The 22,902-nt window shown below is 42.1% G+C and overlaps 2 protein-coding genes across 5 annotated transcripts in view; both read right to left on the reverse strand.

The window, feature by feature from the left end:
- Nucleotides 1-1,944: 1,944 nt before the first annotated feature.
- On the reverse strand, nucleotides 1,945-14,876 carry lrguk (leucine-rich repeats and guanylate kinase domain containing). Of its 3 annotated transcripts, none has more exons than XM_020092168.2 (21): nucleotides 14,620-14,876; nucleotides 14,432-14,485; nucleotides 14,224-14,319; nucleotides 13,605-13,686; nucleotides 13,403-13,503; nucleotides 13,048-13,129; nucleotides 12,783-12,907; nucleotides 11,525-11,668; nucleotides 11,084-11,164; nucleotides 10,723-10,809; nucleotides 10,535-10,641; nucleotides 9,810-9,929; nucleotides 8,741-8,837; nucleotides 7,323-7,436; nucleotides 6,894-7,095; nucleotides 6,049-6,162; nucleotides 5,513-5,664; nucleotides 5,129-5,217; nucleotides 4,728-4,796; nucleotides 3,213-3,334; nucleotides 1,945-2,966 (listed from the first exon to the last, which is right to left on the reverse strand). In XM_020092168.2, exons 1-21 carry the CDS (start codon nucleotides 14,725-14,727, stop codon nucleotides 2,752-2,754), a joined length of 2,361 nt encoding a protein of 786 aa, XP_019947727.2. In that variant the 5' UTR covers nucleotides 14,728-14,876; the 3' UTR covers nucleotides 1,945-2,751. The 3 variants fall into 3 exon arrangements, with proteins under 3 accessions (XP_019947727.2, XP_019947728.2, XP_019947726.2); XM_020092169.2 differs by having other exon boundaries at nucleotides 3,213-3,331; nucleotides 9,810-9,932; XM_020092167.2 differs by having other exon boundaries at nucleotides 9,810-9,932.
- An 870-nt stretch (nucleotides 14,877-15,746) lies between these two features.
- exoc4 (exocyst complex component 4) overlaps nucleotides 15,747-22,902 on the reverse strand; it is a 107,178-nt gene continuing 100,022 nt past the window's right edge. For both annotated transcript variants that reach the window (XM_069519330.1, XM_069519329.1), the window contains exon 20: nucleotides 15,747-18,615. In XM_069519330.1, coding sequence (XP_069375431.1) covers nucleotides 18,378-18,615 — 238 coding nt within the window. In that variant the 3' untranslated portion in view covers nucleotides 15,747-18,377. The remainder of the gene's footprint in view (nucleotides 18,616-22,902) is intronic.

A 22,902-nucleotide genomic window follows, 5' to 3' on the forward strand; every position in this document is an offset into this window, starting at 1 on the left:
AGAAGGTGTGTCCCCGCTCCTCCGTCCACACGTGTGAGGTTAGTTATCACGTTAACAGCTGCACCTGTAACATGTTATTGTTCTTTCACAGACTATTCCCCGAGTCCATACTCAGCCTTGTAACCCTCCCTCTCTCCTCCCATGTTTTCACGAGAGTTTTTATAAGAAAACCCACAGCGGGTGAAAGTAGCCGTAACTGCTGCCGACAAATCACTGTCACTGTAAAGACGGAGTGTAATTGAAGGTTGTTTAAAATGCCGTGGCAGCTCATTAGGCCCGATGATGGTGGTGTGCACCTGGTCTGAGGCCCGAGGAAATTGTACGAGAGTGAAGCAGCACTGGAGAAGGATCTCGGCGGAGAGGTGAAGCTTTAAGGAAGACTGACCTCCAACAACAGGGCTATATTTAAACAGCGTGAGTTTCCACTATTGACAATTCTTATTGAAGATAGAAGACAGAAAAATATAGTAAATTCCACTTTAGTATATTCAGCACATTAAAGTATAGCATAGTTTAAATTGAAGTTTTGATTAAATCTCCAATCTTTCTGTCCAGCTGATTTACACAGGAAAGTATTATTGAAGAGCACAGTGCTGCATTAGAACTGACGCTTTATCAGCTCAATCAGTCAAACTGATGCAGCACTGCTTCTGATTCTCTTATTTCATACCATCTCTGTTATTTATTACATCCTCAGCAGAATAAAAATACAGATTAAGTATCTTTTCTTCCACTGTTCAAGTCTTAAGTATGACATAAAAACTTAATTCCTCAAATAGGGGGGGGGGGGGGGTTCAGCTTTGTGGAAATTGATAACATATCTACAACGTTGTGCTACAGACATAAATCTCAGACGCTAAGCAAGTCTTTGTTCCTCCAAGAAACTGTGCTCTCCTTTTTTATCCTGCGATGAGAAGTGTTGCTGTCTTGAGGAGTTATGTCTGGAATAAAATGTGCAACATGTTTATTCTCCAGCAGCTGATGATGTGAAGAGACAAGCGGCTCCATAGACAAATAGAGTATTATATCATTTCATGAGGCAAATACTTCATTTATAATGATGTTGATACTGTTTTATCCAGTACACGTTTCCATTTGTGAAATAATAAATACTGTAGTCATTACATGTAACCCTGCACGCTATAAGAAGATGGACATCTTGTCTTCTTCTTGTCTCCTGGTGGCTGGCTGCCGTTAATTTTATAAACCCTACCTCCTCCATGTTAGTGGATGGGACATGGATCAAACTAAAAAGTCAAATCTGGCTTCTGTGACTATAAGTAGTTCTTATCTGGGATCTCTTTCTCTCTCTCTCTCTGTCTATCTAAGCAAAGGTTCCAGTCATCTCAACCTCACATTATATTCCTGTATCTACCTTTAAATGAGCATAAAGACCTTCACACATCATCGCTCACAGAGCTAAACTCAGTGTAATGTTCATTCACACAGAGACAACACATCAGGCCATGATAGGCTGTAGTAATGTGTGAAGACTGCAGAGTAAGTAGGTTAGACCCCAGGGGCCTGAAAGTCACTGTCTGGTTTCAAACAGCCAAAGAATTATGACAGGGGTTGCAACATCTGCTGCCTCAGAGACGAGACAGTGATGGATGGCCAGGTGTGTGTGTGTGTGTGTGTGTGTGTGTGTGTGTGAGACACACACACACACACACACACACACACACACACACACACACACACACAGTCCAGGAAACAGCACATGCATACAGTATGTGCACACACACACAACTACGAACAGACTTAGGCACCATTTTAATAAGTAATGCATACATCTGTGACAGATGACATTTACTATGAGTCACCAATAAACAATGCTTTGCCAAATTCACAAACAAGCAGATACACAATGCACACACACACACACACACACACACACACACACACACACACACACACACACACACACACACACACACAAAGACATTTTTGTTTTGGCTCGCTGTTTAATACCTGTCAACAACTTCCATATGAATGATTTTCCAGTTGAATAAATAATCCCATCACACAAGATAAAGATTAATGATGTATTTATCATCCGATGACAAGAGCTCTACGCTACACATAAAAGATCAGTATCTAGTTGTCAATAGCAAATCCTATTTGATGAGATTACTGAGCAGTAGGAAGCATAATGCCACTTCACTGTCAGGAAAATGAATGCCACATTCATAAAACATGACAGACTTGAAAACATGAACTTTTCCAAGATGAATACGTCCCTTCTCTGGTCATAAATCTGAGATATTAATGTAGAAAGATAAAGGAGGTGTTTTCTGCTTCACTGTATTTATCTCAACTGAAAGACATGTTTGTCAATCTACGTGAGCCTGAATTGTAATGTGTGTCAACACTGTGTAGCTTCAGGCCAATGACGAAACACACGACTTTGCTTCATTAACACCTTCACTTATCAAGTAAATGGTACAAAGCAAATGTGAGAGATCCAGACGTGTTGTGACATGAGAAGCAGAACACAGGCAGAGGCTGACACTGAGACAGGGTTTGGCTTCAGTGTATCGCACCTTAATCTGTGGTTTTTGTGGTTGTCTGTTATTGATGTTCTTTTAATTCAACATAGCAAGCTAACATTTGAACTTATGTACTTGTAAAAATATATAGATATTAACTGATCACCCTTGTTTGATTGTCTTCCAATGTTAAAACTGTAGTCTCACAATCAGCAGCTACTTTTATTAATGACTTTCTTAGATGTGAGATACTCTGAACCTTTCACTGCTCTGTGTTCGCATGTCCTCCCTCTCCGACTGCTCTGGGAGAAGGAGCTGGGCTGGGTGCTGCAGGGGTCTTGCGCCCAGTGGGGATGGGAGGAAGGATGGGCTTGATGTTGGATCCAGGACGTCTTTCAGAGGAAAGGGATACGTCCTCAGCAAGTTGATCTGTTTCTGGATGGGGAGCGTCAGGGGCTGGGTCTGAGGCCAGGTGATCTGGAATGGAAGAGTTTTATTTAATATATGGAGATTCACCAAGACATTTTCCAAAATAATACAATCATCTTTATCATCTTGTCAGCAAATGTATCACTTGATTTACAGAGACTTAATCATACATGAAAACTTTAAAAAAGTGTTAAAACTAAAAATAAGTGCACAACAAATTACGTGTTACATTTTATATATATATATATACATGAATGGCAAATAGCTAACAAAGAAATAAGCTGAAGTAATAACCTTTGAGTGTTTCCGATGTGTTTCCAGGGACAGAGATATTGAACGGTGCCACTGAGCCGATCATGGCCCCAGCTGAACTGGGCACGGACAGAGCTGAAGTGGCTCGAGACTCATCCGAGCTGCTTGTAGACGGAAGAATGAGGAGGGAGGGAGGTGGGGATACACCACAGACAGAAGGTGGGGGGGTAAAGACAAGGATAGGAAAGAAGGGGAAGATGTTCACGCAGTGAGAAGTGTAAGATTTTTACAAAGAGGATAAACACAAAAACTGGAGAGTGAAGAAGTAGAGAGATAGTCGTAATGGGAACGAGATCAGTGCCTCTCATGATAGCACATGTCAAAGGCGGGAACACTGACAGTATCTTCGTCCGAGCAATATCAATGATGTCAGAATACGATGGTAATAAATAAAGGTACGCAATAAACAAATAGGGGCATGTTTTTGTCTGTTAGCTCACTCTCCCAGGCAATTAAAAAAAAGTCACACACGACTCCCATCACAGAGAGAGGATCTTCTCTTACAATATGTGAGATAGAAACACACAAGTAAAAACACATCCCTGCTGAGAGCAGTGATGACAAGTAGAAAGATGTCTGGTATCCTCTATAGAAATACTGAAGGGCTGAGTAATGCAGACTGCAAACGCTGGGGGCGTGTTTCACTCACACTGCACTGACAGAGCTTGACCATTTTTAGCAGGTTTTGTGAAACTTGCCTCCTCAGTGCACGATACCACAGGGAACAAATCAATTTCCACTGAACACTTTACTGTATCTCTGCATCTGTAACATCTCCTTTAGAGGAAAAGTAATGACACAATGTTGTGCAGGTTAGAGGGAGCTGTGTGTGCTGCACATACACACATAATACATCAGTGCAAGACTGATAAAATCCATATTTCTGCAGCAAGTCTGTTCATTGAGCAGACAAAGCTTCATCAAAAAGCAGCATAAGCTTTAAAATGTGAATTCAGGAGTGGGTGTGTTTGTGTGTAAGCGTGTGTGTGTCTGTGCATGTGTGTGGGGTGTCTGCTCACATTTGTCCCCACTTGGCTCTTACCAGTAAAATCCATTCGATAAAAGTGTTGCAAAAAAAAAAGACCCAAGGAAAAATAAATAAATGCTGTGACAGAAGCAGTTTCCTGCTCACAAATCTTCAGCTTGAGATTGTTATGGAAACACAAGACTTCTGGATTCTCTCCGCTCAGGAGGAATCAAAGAGCTTGTATTATGAGTTGTGCAGAGTAAAGGCTTGTACAGATTAGTATCTGTTATACATACATATGTATTAAGTTTATACATCTGGATTTAACTCTATGTTTGCATTAGCACCTGTTCACTGATCAACTGCAAACTTGGTGCCTGGTTTTATTGTTGTGTGCGTGTGAGAAAGGTTAGGATTAGGAATGGATGGAAGTCAATTAAATGTGTGTGTGTGTGTGTGTGTGTGTGTGTGTGTGTGTGTGTGTGTGTGTGTGTGTGTGCGTGCGTGTGTATGTGTTTGTGTGTGTGTACCTGTGGTCCTCACTGATATCCGCACCAGGATCCTGATTCTGCTGTGATGATGGTGCCGTTTGAGGAGAGCTGAGACAGACAAAAACAATAATTCTTACACACAATAACACGGTTCACTAGAATAAAACATGCAGCCATTCATTCATATTTGGTTTAGTTAGAAAAGGTGACAGGTACAGGTGTATTTTAGGAAAGCTGCGTGCAGAGGACCACTGTACAAGTCTGTTATTGCAGTTTGGACACCTGCCACTTCACCATCAAGGTCAAGCACTAACCCAAAACAAGTCATCAAAACGCAGTTAGGACAAGTGCTGCGATTAAAACAAATTTGGCCCAAATGAGAGCAGCCACTTGATATTAAGTGGTGGAGTGCGGTGGAGTGTGTGCTCCTGATAATGGACCTTTTGAAGAGATGGCTGTAGACCCCTGGACTCTTCCCCACTATAGCTTCTCTAACCAGCTGCTCACGCCTTCTGATGGATGCTAGCTCCTGCAGAGAGGAAAGTCAGACAGACGGAGGAGGTGACGCGAAGGTGCAGTCCAAAGGTGAGATGAAGGGGAGACAAAGAGGAATGGTATGTGTGGATGGTGATGTGGAGGGTGAGAAAAGAGGACAAACAGGGTTAAAGGGGATGCAGGTAAGATGCAGGAGGAAATGGAAAGCAGGCATCCTGTCAGAGGGTTGAAGCTCATGTTTCTATAGATTGTATAGAGTCATGATGATTTAGCATTCACTTAAAGGCTTCACAGCTGATCAATTTTTCATCACACATCTTGTAACTTACCACAGAGCTCTTCTGAGGGGTGAGCTCGGCCTGGATCTTGGTTAAATAGTTTCTGTAAGAGGGATCTGAGGGGTCAAGAGCTGTGGCAAAGTGTGACGTCCCTGATCCTGACCTCAACAGGGGTGATGGTGGCTTTTCGTCTGGCTCATGACCTGAGGCCAAACGAGACGGAAAGTGTGTGTTAGTACTGTGAATTAATGTAAATGATGGTTACAGCAAACATGTGGGAACACAGTGCTTCTAGGAACATATAATGCAAAAGTAAAGCATGAAGAAATCTAATTTATAGTAGCAATGATTCAACGTGGCACATTGATTTACTGTTCAGCCAGCCACCAGGGGGCATTTGACACTCTTGATGCTGTCAAACAGTCTATGGTGCTGTTCTCCCTGTGACCAGAACGTTTATTGTTACAGGTAAAATTAGAGGATCCCTCAAAATATTAAAAACTAGATAAGTAAAAACCTTACATCCTTTTCTTTATGAAGTTACCACCGACCCTGACTCTATTAATGCTTTGAACAAACAAACACACCTGTGGAGATGTTGTCAGGGGGAGCTCTGTTGTTGTGTTCTCCTTCCTGTTCCTCTAGCAACAGGTATCCTTTCACTACCTGCCTCAGAGCCGGGTACGTTTCTTGCCAGTCATCTGCTCACACACACAAAAAAAACTGGTTGTGCATAGAGCCAATACATCTCTCATCAAACAGTAATGACTCAAAGATATGGGGAGGATGACCTTAGTGTAATGAGCTGCTGGCTAGCAGTGCATAAAAGTGATGAGTGTCCACGCTCCCTGTATGTTCGTCTCATTAAGAAAACAGCTAACATGTCTGAGTGCTTTCATGAGGGAATGATAAACACAGCTATTCTGCGGCTACGTGCCCTTAATGCATGTGGTAATTGGATTGAAAGTGTAGTGTATGGATTTTAGAAGGGTGTGTTAATTTATCCAAGGCTATATCAATGACACTTGGACAGTGCCAAGCCAGGGGAGAGGAGGGGGGGGGGATTTTTGCTTTTTGTGACACTCCCAATGACAAACTGCCTGTGATCAGAGCGATCAGAGCAAGACTTCTCAAATTCTTTCCAGCTAACATGATAAACAAAGGTTAAATAAGTAGAAAGATTAAAATATCTCGTTAGGAACCAATTAAGTGTTTTCTTAGCTTAAACACTGAGGTTTGTTGAAAATTGTTTGTAAATATTCATAACACTTTACACTGCAATTAAACATTAATTGAGTAATTAGTCAAATGGATCAAATTAGCCACAGGAGAATATTAAATTACTGCTAGTAAGCACTGAATTGTAGATGAATTAATACAGCTAATGGCATAATGAGGAATAATTCAGTGACAAAGTGCTTCCTTGCCATACCACAGGGGATAACTTCATCGAAGAAGCCCGGCCGTTGCCTGTTGGTGTTTGTGTAGAGCTCCATGCGTGACACGGCCGTGTCGATCTGTGCCGGGGTGTAGAGACCACGGCCTCTTAGGTGGCCCCTGTACTTCTCCACCTGGGTTGGGATGAGGAGGATGTATCGAGGCTGGAAGGAGCTGTTCTTCAGACTGAAGACGCCCTGCAGGGATAGACAGAGCAGTTTACATGTCTCTGACAAAACGTTTTTAATTTACTTGTATATTTTATTTTAACTGTATGAATCCTCAGCTACTCCTTTGGGTGTTAAGGAGATTTCTAACACACAGTATTATATGAAGCATGGTACAGAACACACTCACTCTACTGGATTTACTGATCACATTTGTTACCAGCCTCCTCTCACAGATGAGTTTTCCATATGCGTACCTCCAGCTCCACATGCACACAGCAGGCCAGTCCCTCTCTGGCCACGTTCTCTACGGCGTCTCTGCTCAGCCCAAAGCTGTGACCCCCGTAATGCATGGTCTGGATAAACTTACCCTGAGAGGGAATTTCCATTTATGACGGGGAGAAAAAGAATAAGAGAAGATTTTAGTGCGTCACTAAAGAACACCAAGGAGCCGTTCATCAACTGAAGCGACACACAAACACAGCCTCAGCATGTTCTGTCAAGATGAGCAACCTTAAGTCATTTGTCCACCTGCGAACTGAACTTTCACCAGGTGTTCAGGGCAAAAATCTCCCTGTTTATTACTCCTCACACATGACATCTGACCCTGCGTCTGCCAGCCTTTGGGGCTGTTGTTTTTTAGCAGCATGGGCCAACTTATCCCAGGAGTTATTGAACTTCTGTTACAAAATGCTTTTCAAAGATAAAATGGAGCATAGGCTTTTAAATGTAAGAATCAGACTTTAACCAAAACACCGCTTCACATGTTAAAACACAAAGAGGCATTAATCTTATCCGCTAGTTACGCAAAGTGTTTATGCCTCACCCTCTCTAAACAGGTAATTGAAAAACATTTAAACACACAATTATTAACATGTTGTGATTCCATAGTTATCAATAAATAATCACACAGTCAGCCGTCTTTTTCTTTGCAGCACAGTAAAGAGTATGATGAGTACCAATAGTGTTTCCGATTGGGGTTAATTTTGTATATGAGTGGTCACAAGAAGTGGGTTTGAATTGTAACTGATGGGCAAATCTGAAGGATTGAAGAAGAGGACAAGAGAGAGATGAGAGGATGAAGAGTGAAGGGGGAGGACAGGACGGCAATAAATCAAATCAGGCAACTAAAGAAGGGAGGGAAAAGGTGGATGAAAAAGACAAATCAAGCAGAAAGGGGGTGGGCAGACTGTCAGGTTAACTTAAACCACTTCCTCTGTTGGAGGAGACAAAAAGGCCTCAATGGCAGCATCAAAGCCTTTGCTGTGTAAATCACGTCATGACCACGACCTCTACTGGTCACCCCGCCGCCACTCTTACACAACAGGCAGGCTGACAAGAGGAAGACAATATGAAACACAAATGTCTTCAAGGTGCAGGGACCTTTGACTAAATGTAAACTTTCTAAACTAAATATCAGCCGGTGAAAGTAAAATCAATCCGTCCTGCTAAAACTGATTATCTCATCTACTCGATTCGTTATGGCCAAGGAAGCCAATTATTATTTATTATTAAGTGTACATTTCACCAACGTGCAGGCGAGAATCATTATGTAAGAATGACTTATGACACTGTGCAAGAGGTCAGAAATAATGCTGAGGCCCTTTTCTTCTCATGCAGTCACTCCTGAGACCTTTGATGCCAAAAATGACATTTTGATGTCAAGCAAACGTACCACGTGAATCATGTTCTGAAAGTCCTCTTCATTGACAAAATGGTAATCGATTCCATTCTCCTCTCCGAAGTACGGTTCCCTTGTGGTGTGACAAATCCTGTGGACAGACACACACAGACATAAAGTAGAGATCAAACATATCCAGCGATATAATTTATAACATCTATGTGAATAATCCGAGACCTGTAACCACTATAGGGGCCAGTAAGGGGGCAAAACCCCAGGAAAAGACCCTCAACCACCCACTGAAGACCAAGAATATGTTGTTAATTTATGATGCATGTGTTTCGCTTCATATCTTTTTATGTTCATACGTATCTGATACTCACATGATATGTGAACGCTGCTTCTTCTTATGCTAAACTTGGAATCTAATATCTTGTAAAGCTCTACATTGATACAATATATTATCACTGAAAGAGTTTTTGGTTAGTGTGATCTTTCCATCTCATTATGCTCATGAAGAAATCTCCTTGTTCCATGCAAACATTTAATCTGGAGCAAAGCCTCGATGTCGGGTACCTTCTAAAATGATGCTGACATTTTAGTATGATTGTTCTCATTTGTGTGTCTGGGAAATTATTACCCTGTTAAGCTGTGGTGGACGGATACATCCTGTAAATTCACATTTCAGGGATACAAATCTGGCCATCAAGACACAAGTGATCTAATTACTTCTAAGGCTGATTAATAGAACACGGAATGAGGACTGTGGATCTTGAGCCCGATTTCTACAAAGAAATCACTTCAGGGTCATCATGGAAAAGAAAACAGTAGGAAATCAATGTTTCATTACAACTATTAAATAAACATAGACACCCAGTCCTCAGTTTTTTGACTCACCAGTCCAGATAGTATGGCCAATATATAGTAGTGTGGGAAATTAGTGAGTAAATGACACATACAAGTTGGAAGTAGATTTAATTTTAGGAATGTTAACTCGGGTTTGTTTTGCATTAGATTACAGATGATTCATTTTAACAATTAACATGAGTTTATCCTATTGGATTCATTTATCAAAAGTTGTGTGCTAATAGGTTCGATGTATGTACAAATACTCTTTACTGACCCATATCCAAAGTATTCGTTCAAGTCCTGACACAGTCTGTGGACCAGCTCTCTCTTCCCACAGCCTTGAGGACCCGTCAGCACCAGCATGGGATAGGGAGAGTCTGTATTGGGCAAAGTACTGCTAGGAAAGACACACACGCACGCATGTGCACGCACGCATACGCACACACACACACACACACACACACACACACACACACACACACACACACACACACACACACACACACACACACACACACACACAGTTACCCACCTCCCAGTTACCAAAGATGAACAAGACTTAAATACAATAAACCATGAGGCCAGAGCACAAACTTCACCCTTCTTGAATGTCACTCTTAAGATCAATATTAAAGGAACCTTGTAGGTAATGTGGATGTGTGCTTTCTAGGAAGCATGGAGGGGAATGTTAAATTGAGTCTATAGCTGCAGCATTTTATTTGCTGATGATGGATGTTTTCAGGAAAAAAGTGCTGATGCATGAACTCATTTTTTCTTTTAGAGAGTAGATAATATGAGCAGTACAGGGACACTGCAGATAAAAATCCTGCGCGGGTTTGGAAACAACTGTCAGGGCAGATGAGTTTACAAGATATCTATGATCGTGTTTTGGAAACACGTCCAACAATAATGCTTAATCCCCTCGTTTCATTCACCAATAAAAATACATGGCCTGTTACCTTATGATAAGGTTGTATTAATATTTGTAGTATCCTGTACCTGTCGTAGAGCACCTGGGGCTGCATCAGCTGATACACAAGGTGGGTCATGTGATCTCTGGCTGCCACCACATCCATTGGAGGATCGTATTTGTTCACTGACGACACCTGGAATCAGTGAAATTCATATTTTTATGTTGAGCTATTAAATTGTGTTGTTACCAAATAGAATATCATGTTTATCTATACCTTCTCTTCAACAGTGACTTTCTCTTGGTCAAGCACAGTGAGGTGTTGCAGAAGAAAAACAACTGACAGTCTGTAGTCTCTTTGCTCCTGTAAGTCACATCCACATGGAACACGTTACACAAAGACATATGGTGAAGTTAGATTAAAGCCAGTACTGTACATTTTCTGATGTGACCTCATAAAGTATACAGTCGACAGCGGTGCCAGAGTAAAACACCATCAACTTTCAGAGGCAGTGAACAGATGGAAGTCATCATAGAAGCATTACAGGCAAGAACAGAATATATGACATGGATGATGACCTCTGTCATACACACGAATGCTGGTTAAGGGCTGTGTTCAAATAGAAGGTTTGTGTTACCCGGACGGGGTTTTGCAGCAGATTGAGGTCCCTCAACAGGAAAAGATCATGAATATGCTTACACTCCTGGATTTCACAAATCTGACAAAATAAAACACAAAAAATCATGTTGTGGAATCCCTGTGGGACAGTTCAGTAGGAAACATTGAACTAAGAAACTTCTCGAGTGTAAAAAGTCTTTCTCTTTCTTGACACAGCAGCTAGACCTAAAATGACCTGATTTGATCCTTTGAATTTAACAATGTGTCCGACTGAAATGTCTTCAAACAAAAACACTAAACACTCCTTATATTGTGCCAAAATGAAGAAACTTTTCTATTCATGTTGGAATTTGATAGATAGCATTTGTCTGTTATGTTTTGATTTTCAGTATATTTGTTTTGTGTTTTAATTTTCCACTGAATCTCAGGTTATTAACCAGTTCTCTCTCTGGATCAGTACCAGGTTTTTCTCAAGGTTGATGGAGCCCAGCAGGTGGAGGTTCTGGAGGCCAGAGAGGCTGCTGATGCTGTTCAGAGACAAGTCAAGAACCTGCAGACTCTTTAGATTCTCCAACCCTTCAATCCTCTCCAGCTGGTTCCCCCTCTGGACACAGACAAAAAAAGACACATGATATTCATGCATATGCATGTGCACACAAGTGGCTTCTAACCACCACCTCTATACTTCATATCCACTAAATGATTCCCGCTAACAAATATTAAGGACGTGTCATGGTTGCTCTGCAGGATGCCTGAACTTTCTTTCCCTTCAGTGCTGGGTTGAGTGACAGGCTGCCTCTCTCTGCTAAATCCTGATGGGTAAGGACTGACAGCCAAACAGCTGGCGAGGTGCTAGCGCAGCACGCTAACCAACTACAGAACCAGACACGGGCACTCCTCCCTTGTCAGGGTCCCCAGCCTGCCTCTCACTCCATTCCAGTGACTAAAGTTGTTATCTCGCCGTCTGGCCACACCTCACCCTGCCTCTGCCAAGCATGTCGCCTGGCAGAGGGCCGCTGTCAGTGGGGGTGGGTGACTGCGTTGGTCCCTTGAAGCTCAGGGTCGTTGCTGTGATGAGCGAGGAAACAGGCTGGCTGACAGGGCCGTGCTGTTTAGGGAGGCAGCGTGTGAGGAAAAAGGGGGAAGAGGGGTCAGGGATTGGATTAGATGGATGCTGCATGGACAAGGTATGTGTGGGTGTGAGTGTGTATTTGTGTGCGAAAGTGTGTGCTGAACCTGGTCCAGGCTCTCTCACACACCAGCAGCTGTCAGCAGGGGCAGACACAGCCAGACCGGTGGCTGCTGACAATGAGGAAACACTGATAAAGCACAGCACACACGTGTACACACACACACAGACCCGTGTATACACACAAGCAGAAAGAGAGCAAAAGAGTGAGAAGAGGCCTGCTGTTGGACCATATGTTGATTCTGAAACAGGGGGCCGAGGTTTTACTGAATGTAAAAACGTGTCCCCCAAAACAGAGACATAAAGAGAGAGGCGAGAAAAGAGAGACAAACAGAAGCAGGTGAAATTGAGCATACGTGCACATAACAAGGGAAAACAACTCCAAATTAATTCCAACAGTGTTTGTGTGGACAGTGCACTTCCTGTGAAGCACTGCCATACATGTAAATACACATTTTGCCAAGCAAAAGCAGAGAAAGAACCTCTGTGTGAGTGTGCACCTGTTTATTTATAACAGAGAAGAACCTACGAGGCAGAGATGACTCAGCGGCAGATTGTCCAAGCCGCTGATCCTCGGGATCTTGTTGCACGCAAGGCTGAGATGAGCGAGCTTGCAGCATTGCTCAAGCCCACTGATCTCAGTGAAGCTGTTGTCTGCGGGAAGGACTAGTTAGGGATAATACACAGGTGGGAAATACAGGTGGAGAGATGGTGCTTTCCTAGCAAGACATCCTACATCTGGGGAAAAGAAGCAGGGGGTGCACATGGAGGTAAATGCTCCTCAGTAAGGATACGGTCTAGATCCAGTTTACTAAGAGATGAATAGGCGGACAAGTCCTTCATTTTCGTCATGCGGTTGTGGGAGAAATTGACCTCCTGGAAGAAAAAAAGCAGCACACTGAATAAAAAGCCTTAAGTACATCTGACTGAAGAAATACTTGGGCTAAATCCAGAGTATAGCAAAGAATCTTTAATTCAGTAAAAGTTCACTGTCATTCAAGGGCAGCTAATGCCTGGTAAGCATTTCCTAAGTGACTACAGATGGGCTATGGAAATCCAGGCCTATCTTGGGGGAATAGCATGAGAGAACGAAGCCCGAGCCACCAATCAAATGCTGCCTTATCCTGTCAGCTCAAGGTCCCACGTTACCTTTAGGTTCTTGGGTGGCTGGAATCCAAAGAAGTTGGAGATTTCGTTGTGAGAGGCATCCAGGGTGACGAGGTAGGGCATGTGGCTCACGCAGGACAAATCTAACACAGGAGAAAAGTTAAGGTTTAAGTAAATCTGTCTGTCTTATATAAATAATAAGGAGCAAAAGCATGAAGGTCATCCAAATATTAACAAGATCCACCTTTAATTTTGTTGTGAGGCAGCTCCAGCTTTTGAAGATGGACATAGTTGCATAAGATGGAGATGTCGCTGAGATTGTGACTCTAGAATAGAGAAAATCAAATCTTGGTTAAACTAGAATTGTTTCTAAAGAGACAAAACGGCTGTAACAATATTATTTTATCTTTCATTTCATGAATCCTGTGTGTATCTGTGTGGAACGCCATCATGTTTTTTACCTGCTTGTAAAACTAACTGTTGCTCCAAATTGTTTATACCTTCAACAACCAGCCTTTTAAATTCATTTTGAAGGTTTTTTAAAAAGGTAGAATAAAATATATTTGATGAAAGAAAAAACATCAAAAGAAAAAAGTATTAACTTACATAAATTAACACAGATTCATGTTTCATTTTCTATCTGAAAACGAGTAGGAAGAAGAAACCTAATTGTCTTTTCCTTCCCCTATTCTATACTAAATCTAGATTATAACTTATATCCACTTTTTACTGTTATTAACTTTGGTATTCATTCTATATTTACTCTTATATATTCTCTGTCTCTCCTTGTACCTAGCACCTGTGTATGTGTTTGTACACACAGTTCTAAATCAAATGATGTTTGAGTAAGTGAAGTGTCTTACAGGCAGAGACAGGTGATGGTACAGATGCTGCAGCCCAACGCGTCCGAGCTGGGTCACACAGCTGGAAGCCACATCTGCAGTTAAAACACCACTCTTCTGTAAACATAAGAAAACAAAATGCATTATTCTAAAGTCACCCGGGGTGGTTCATGCATGAGTCTCACTGCTAACAATGCTAATGCAAGTAGCAAATCATCCTCCGTGTAACCTTGTTGTGTTGTTTTACTTCCCCGGGTCTCTCCTGCAGGGTGACCTGCTTCACCTGTGGAGCAAATATATGGATGCTTTTAAAAACTCTTAATTCCACACAACACGTGTTGCGGTTTTACATTTTTTAAATAAGTAAAACATGTAATGAAACTGAAAGAGGAGTTGATCTGTGTGGAAACCTCTCACCTCCATGTCTGTGTTCTCCTCCGGCTCGTCGGCGTCAGCGGGGGACCCCGGGGAGCAGCGGCCCGGAGACGGCGAGGAAACATGTCGTCCACCCGCTGGTTCCTTCATTGTTTCATAAAGGAAACTCAGCGACGAGGGACGAGGCTAAATACTGACTGACAAGCACTTGAAGTGAGAAAAAACACACTCTACATATCCTTATCCCGGCTAGCTAACAAGTTAGCCTCCACTCCCAGCGTCCTCCTCTGTCACCTAGCAACAACTGCAAGGAAGTCTGGGTCGTGTAGTTTTTTTACTCCCCACGACCTCCACGTGTGTTTAACGGTTTTAAACACAGACTGTGTGTGAAAAAAGTTTTTAAAAGAGGTTTTAACTCCTCTGGAACTAAAGGACGAATGAAAAAACAACAATTCAGGGACGTGAGAGGAGAGAAACACTAAATGGTGCCATCAGATGTGAGTTTTAAAAGATGTTAATGAGGAGAAGCTGCTCCGCGTGTCCACCACGTGTTTGAAGGAAGAGCAGCAGGTAATTACGGGGGAATCACCAGTGTTGATCTGGAGCATCTGTCCCTTTACAACCATGGAACACTTATATTACACTTTCTATGAGACTTCACTCTCCGAAAGAAACATCGAGCACAAAGCATGCAGGGAAATTGAAGAACTTTTACTTGAACCAAGCAGCAATTAAAGAATTTGAGTTATCTTATGGAGGGAATATGATAAGTTTGTTTCTCTGTGAGAAAATGAGAATATGAGACAGTCCATTTGATAACACATCCGTGGTTTGCAAATATCACCAGTGTGCAGGTACGTGCAGGTTTGATGCCCGTCACAACACAGACGATCAGGTGGTATGTTGAACATGTTTATTTTTCTCATTCCGCTTTGCTGCACCGCAACACTTCATGCTTCACACCGTGTCACAACACACATCACACCTGTCAGGTAAAGTGTTGGTTTTGGATCGGCCCGACTCACATGATGTACGAAGGGAACGTCTCTCCCGCGACAAAACAGTGAAGGATGCTGCTGTCACAGACGGGAGAGGGTTAGTGTGTGAAGCTGTGAGCTTTTGTCAGATGAACCTCACCCAGTGGAAAATATGACACAAGAAGAAGAAAGGACGGGGATTGGATGGTTTATTTTTCAGTGTATGTACTGGCAAATCACACGTGCTTGATTTAGAGTAGACACAATTTTCAGAGCATTTAAAAGATGACAACAGACGAACAAGACAGATGTTTAGACTTGTTCAAAACTGACAGAAAAATACACGTCAAGAATTTAACACATTCTTATTTGAATTAATCAAAGAGCAGATGTTCAAACGAAAGGTCAGCTGAAAAGAAAAAAATGAAATTGAACCTTTTATACATTTGAAATATTTTACTCATTGGACAGCAGGAGCAGTTTTCTTTCATTGTACATCGAGTTTACTCAAAGACTTTATATAAAGATGGATGATACGACAGCTCCTTAAAAAGTCAGGCTGAATCATTTTGATCGCCCCCTGGTGGCTGGCTACAGTCAAGGTCATAAACCCCAAATTATCCATGTTAGTAGATGGGACATGGCCCAAAGTAAAAAGTCAAAGTACAAATGAAATACATTTTAGGAAGTAGGTTTAATTTTTCTGGTGAAGTTGGTTTCAGTTAGTGAAACATAATGATTGACAGCTGAGACTGACTCGTGATTGGTCGAGTGCATGTATCTGCAGGACTTTTGTCTCCTAACAGAATCAAACCACAGAATAGCGCCACCTGTATCAAGGGTATTATTTTACTTCATTTTTGTGCAACAGAAGGAAGTGCAGGAGCGTCATCCATCTTTATACGCAGTCGGTATACCCAATACATAAGCCTTCTGGACTTCTGTGTGTGGTAGTAGTGACACGACACACTTTGTTAACATTGTATTAAAGTTTCTCATGTATTACATTACAAAAGTAGCTCTGAAGTGAACAGCTGAACCAGCAGATTTTAGATTCCACACAGCGTGTACGTTTCAGAGTGGTGGGCGAACCCCTCAGCAGCTTCACCGTTGTTCTCCCATCGATCCCAGCCGATGTGTCATTATGATGGATTGCTCCGTGGGCTTCGGGGAGACCAGCGCTGGGCCAGCTGCACTGACAACACTCCCATTTCCCTCTCCGGCTCTCGTTAAGTACTTCTCTCTCAAGTTAATGAAGTAAAAACAGGGAGGGTTCGCTGGGAGGGGAATGATGTGTGATCGTCTCTTGAGTTTATATGTTTAGTTCACTTTAAAAGACTAAAGCGCAGGAGGTGGGCACGACAAAATAAAGAGTCACGAGGGGCCTTGTTTTGGTTTATAGGGCTAGTAATGAGGAAAATGTATGAAAGAGGAAAGAATGAGAAATGTATAAATGCTTAAAATGAAAACTCATAATAATATGAAATCATGAAATTGTGGTGTGCTGGACTTGAAATATTATTTCTTAGGCATGAAACTGACATTAGCAAAAAGAAATCTTAGTTACTGAGTTACTCTTTATCAGCAAACACCTTCAAACTGTAAGAAAAACAAAAGACAGATTTTTATAACAGCCGTATATACGACACAATTCTCCGCTACGGGAATTCTTTGGGGACCGACCCAAATTGGCAGCAGGCGGAAGATGTGGCCTCATTCAGACAGTCTAATCTGGCATCTGTTATTGCAGACAGAATCAGTGGGCCCGTGGGGCTGCCAGGAGAGGAGACATAGAGGTGTAATTGAGAGCAGCAGTTTAGATCTAATAGGAAAATGAGATGAGATAGCGGGCCTAAGTTTGGGGTGAGTGTCCAAGACAATCGCCTTTTCATTCTGGAGCCGCAGTCATTGCCGTGGTGAGCGGGGGGACTGTTAGGAGTCGTGACAATATAGGTTACCTTATGATATAGATATACAAGCAGCTAGACCTGGAAAGTCTGTAGTTGGTTGTCAGCTCACTTCCCAATTAGGGCGAGTCACTGCTGCATATATAATATATATTGTAATCTGCAGAGTTTGGGGGAAAAGTATCTGTGTAAGCCCTCGACTACGATGTGTCTCATCACATTAAGGCTGCATTCAGACATGAACCCTGAATATTCTCCTGACGTTCTCTGAAAGGGGCTGTGTGTGAGAACGTAAATGTCCGAGTCAGAGAGACTCCTACGGAAAACGTCCTAAAGAGTCAATGTGAGGACATAGCAGATGATCCAAAGAGCGAGTGGGAAATAAGGAAATAAACCTACAAAAAGAAAACGAACCTCACAGGATGAAAAAGCAGTGCTACACATGTAGAAGACACCAACGAAGATGTCGAAAGAGATTTTGGTGATAAGGGCCGAACTGAATAAAAACATTACATCCTGCAGCCTCTGCCCGCTGCGCCACCCCTCTCCTGAACGAGATTTCTGAGTGGAGAATCTACTGCTGCGTCGTTCATGTGTGAAACTCCAGAGAAAGTCCGATACCAACTGTTCGGACATTCTCTGGAGTTCATGTCTTAAGATGCAAGAAGAAATGTAGAAGATCAACAGATTTCATGCACATCTCGGTCAGTGTTTTCTAACTCACTTCTCAAATATCTTCTTTCCATCATTTCTTACTCTTGCACACTTGACCCACTTGAATTCTACACATATCCGTGCTTAACAGATCAGAAGGAGTTGAGCAAAGAAGAAAACATGTAAAACACAGGTTATTTGAAAAATGTAAAGTTATTCTCTCTCAGTCTTCGCCCCTCTGAGCCCTGACCTGCTCTTCTCTTTACACTGTGGTGATCTTCTTGTCCTTGGTGGCCTGTTTGATGGCCGCCTGCTCACAGATGATCTCCTTCAGCCGCTGCAGCCGGGTGTTTTGGGTGCTCAGGTCCCCGACGCCCGTCTGGCTGCGGTGTAGCAACGTCAGGGCGTTGATGTACTCCAGCTCCGTGTAGCGGACACCCTGGTCCACTACCAGGTTCAGCAGCTCGTCTGCGGTGTTGTACAGCATCTCATAGTACTGCCTGCAAGGACGAAGAGTGAGGAGGAGGAGAGAGGAAAGGACAAGAGGTTATGAGTGGAGAGAGGATAAAGAAAAGCATTTGAAATAGAAAGGGAAAAATAATGCTTTATACATTACATGATTCCTGTGTGGAATCAGAAAGGATAAACAACAACTAAATGAAACACAAAAGCAAAACTAATTGGTTCTTGCTCAATAGCTACATTTTCTTCAAGAGGAAGTAGAGGACCTCAACCTGATGCTGGCAGGAGCTAAAGATAGAAGGAAGACTGTCACAGCTACAAACCATTTTAATACAACTGTGTGTGTATAACACTGTTGATCTTTAACCAGTAGCTGATGCCATTACAAGCCATTCGTTACACACATTACCACTTCCATCAGATAAAAAGGTCAGATAGACTGTGTGTGTGTTGGTTCTTATAAACCTTTGTTTCTTTTTACAGAATATTCAGAGATGTACCTCCTGTGTCTGAGCATAGGCTGTACAACTCATTAGCATCAACTCAACGAGGAGAACACAATATTTGGCCATAAATATGGATTTTAGAAAGAGGTAACTTCTTCACAACAACACAATTTATACATTCCTGTGCAAACTAGAGGAGGAGAGGCTGAAGGTAGTGGGGTAGTGCATGAGAGTGTTGAGATGCAGGACTGACCATTATTCTTTGCTTGGGGGCAAAACAGGTCAAATACCTTGGAGAGTGCAGGTGTGTGTTTGTGTGTGTTTGTGTGTGTGTTTGTGTGTGTGTGTGTGTGTTAGTGCGTGTGTCGGCAGAACAGCAATGCTCTGAAATATACAAAGGAACACAAAAATGCAGGCAGGCACTAGAACACATTTTACCACTATCGGCCTCTGGCTATGGGACAAACTCTGTGTTCTGATGATTCACTAAATGTTTCGCAGTCAGTGTAGATACAGTGAGAGCAAGTGGACAGCAGGTGATGTATACTGTGTTACATATTGTACTATATCTAATATATGAATGAAAATGCAACTTTAAACAAATTCTTTATGTCTCGGTATCGGCCGAAAAAATTCTAATTGATTGAATTGACTGGGCTCTAGTTTTTATTTTGTTTACATTAACAGCTTCAGCTATACAAGAGCTTTTTAATATATATATATGTGAATCCATGTGGTACAGATATATTATGGATGCATATTTGATCTGTTGTCCTGTGCAGCAATTGGTTTTCATTCATTTGTCTATAATGTGAAAATCAATGAAGTGGCGATTGAACTATTGAATTGTAATGTTTATAATTGATTTTCACATTTGAAGGAAATAAATAGGATGTAGTCAGCTCTACTGTTTCTCATTGGTAGGAAGTGCTCCTTTACTGGCATAAGCCGAACACCCTGGACAAGGTCAGATGCCCGTCAGTGAACAGCAGCACCTCCTCCTGCTCTGTGGGCACAGCAGCTCAGCCAGGAGATATTGTAGCACTGAGGAGAGGCCATGGAGGTGTTGACTGAGAAAGAAATAGAAGTTCCACCTGTTTTCACATCCTGTCTGACAGCAGGGGAAAAGACTTGTAACTTGTAACGACGCCCATTAAAAATCTGAAGAAAGAGGGTTAAGCTCTCTGCTGTGCCAGAAGAAATTGAAAGTAAATGGATCCAAATCTGTACGAAGTGGCACAGTGGGGAAAAAGAAAAGACGGCACTTTGGTGAGGAACACATATTTATATCTCATTTGTTTAGCTCCACCACCCACCCTAGACCCATTCCCTTCTTGAGATGATCATTTTCAATGCTAACGAGGCGTTAATGAGCACTCAGGGAGCCTCTGTTCCAAGGTGTTTTATGTGCTGTCATTGTGGAAACTCCAACAGTAGAGGAAGAAAGACCTGGAAAGAGTGATGAAGGGGTAGAATGAATGAGATGGAGATAGAGCGGCAAAAAGCGAGAAAAAACGAGAGTGATGACTAATGCGATGAGTGACGAATAGCGGCGTATATCTTTTTCTCTTTTTTTGCCTTCCCCCTGACAAGTAATGCCCTTGGTCATCAGAGAATTTGCATTCTGTCTCACCCTCCTCGCTGCTCTCAATTTCTCTCCAAGGTCTTGTTCATTTTTCCGTCCCTGAGCTCATTTCATGAAAAAGCTTGTCAATATTGATGAGGGTCACATTCTTTTACTCCTCAGCTGAGAGGGGACGGGGGCAGAAGAAAGGCGAGGATAAAAAAAAAAGAAAGATGGCTCCCACTTTTGATTTTTTATCCCATAATGAAATGTGCCATGAATTTGCTTGTGTTGTCTCTCTGCCTGATAAATGTCTGAATGCGAGAGGCTTTGAATGTGTGTTTGTTCAGAGCGCGTGATTAAGTGCGTCAAATTTACCTCGGTTACACGAGCATTACCGTTTCATTCCCCCGGACCTGGTGATTGACTGCACGCTTGAGGAAAATCGCCTCGTTATACTTTATGATCTAATGAGACAAACAAGCACCAAAAACGCTCATTTCTTTGGTTGAGGGACGGAGCTGTGAACAGACGGCTCCTCTCTTTCAAATACCTCCCCTCGGCTCTCAACAACAAACAGCTCAGTGGAAGGAAACTTGATTTTGAACAAGAGCAATAAACAGGTGTAGAAATGCACCCGACTATTTAATCCTGACTTTCCAAAGAGACATAGTGACTGCAAACCTCTGTGAGTCTATGTTTATAAGGTTCTTAATTGATTTTTCTTTAGCTTTACAGCGATAAATATGCCGGTTAGGTTAATTGGAAAGTTCAAATTGCTTGTTCGAGAGCTTCGGAGTTCGTTTGTCTTGGTGTTTAAGTTCTGTGATATAGACTAGCGATCAGTTCATGGTGCTTTTGACTCTCTTAACTTGACCTGGCTGTTGCTGCTGTGTATAAATCCTAGACTGTATGTAAAGATGTGAGGACATCATCCATGTTTATTTACAGTTGTTTTATAAATAATGATGCTGAATTAAATAACGACGGGTGAACATTCAAATCTTAAAAACAGTTGCCAGTATCTCAGTTCTAGTTGTTGACTTTGTGTAGTTTGACTAACTGATGAGTGTTTTAGGCTCAGTTCCCGGTTTCAAGGCTGGTGAGTTTTAAATGAATAACAAACATGTCTGCTCTGCTGCAAACCGAAATTATCGCTTTAACAGAAACTAAGTGCTGTTTTTTTTTACCAGTCTAAAAAAACACGATTTGTCTGATAAAATAGCAAAACTGGAAAGCTTTGGAGCCCATCTGTTGATGCGGCAGCCAGCAGGAGAAAATTAAAAATACCTCATCAGTGCTATAAAACATGGCTTAACTACAGTATAATAGCAGCTATAATTCACTTGGCAGTGATGCATTTAGGAAAAGTCCCACGCAGGATTTGTTAAAAGCAGATCAACTCTTGTTCATTTATAACTGAGGACAGTGTAGTAAATCCACTGTGCAATTTGTTGTGCTTTCTATATAACATCCAATATGAAAACAGAAAAGCTGCATCCACAGGAAGACGATTCTGCCGGGCTGTCAGCTGGTTATTGGTATCTTTGTTTGTGTGTGCGTATGTGTGTGTGTGTGCGTGTGTGTGTGTGTGTGTCGGCATCTTCAGGACAGCTGGCAGTCTAGCCTTTATTCAGTTCAAAAGGGAGGAAGCTGGTTCAGAAGGAGAAAGTGCAAGGTAGGTAGTGGTGTGTGTGTGTGTGTGTGTGTGTGTGTGTGTGTGTGTGAGTGATGTATGTTAGTGTGCACTGAAAACGCTTTCAAACAGTTCATTACACAAGCAGTTGGAAAGCCATTTGCCAAACAGGGTAAGGCTGTTAATAAGATTAAAATCTCTCCAAACTCCACCATCAAGTAAGAACCCCCAGTGACACACGCACACGCACGCACACACACACACACACACACACACTTCTTCTTATCTGTTAGAGACACAGTAATGAAACCAGTATTATTTTTTTCGACAATACTTAAGTGAATTATTGTTTTGATTGCCCCTTCCTTTAAGTCTTTTCTCCATTTAGCCTCTGTCTGTGTCCCCCCTCTCTCTACACACACACACACAAACATTTACCACTCTCCACCTGCCTGTTCCAGAAGTTCCATCTATGAAAGCATTGCTTCAGTAATCAGCTTGTGTGTGTATATTTGTGTGTGTGTGTGTGTGTGTGTGTGTGTGTCAGCATGCCTCCATGGTGTGCTTTCTATTAAATTTTAATTAGCTGCCCCCCTCCCTTTTCCTCGTATACAAAGAAAATTAAGTAAATTTATGATGCGTGGACGCAACATCGGACGCAGACATGTATGTCTATGGC

The sequence above is a fragment of the Paralichthys olivaceus genome, chromosome 23 (genome assembly GCF_024713975.1).
Source record: "Paralichthys olivaceus isolate ysfri-2021 chromosome 23, ASM2471397v2, whole genome shotgun sequence".
In the NCBI taxonomy this organism is placed as follows: domain Eukaryota; kingdom Metazoa; phylum Chordata; class Actinopteri; order Pleuronectiformes; family Paralichthyidae; genus Paralichthys; species Paralichthys olivaceus.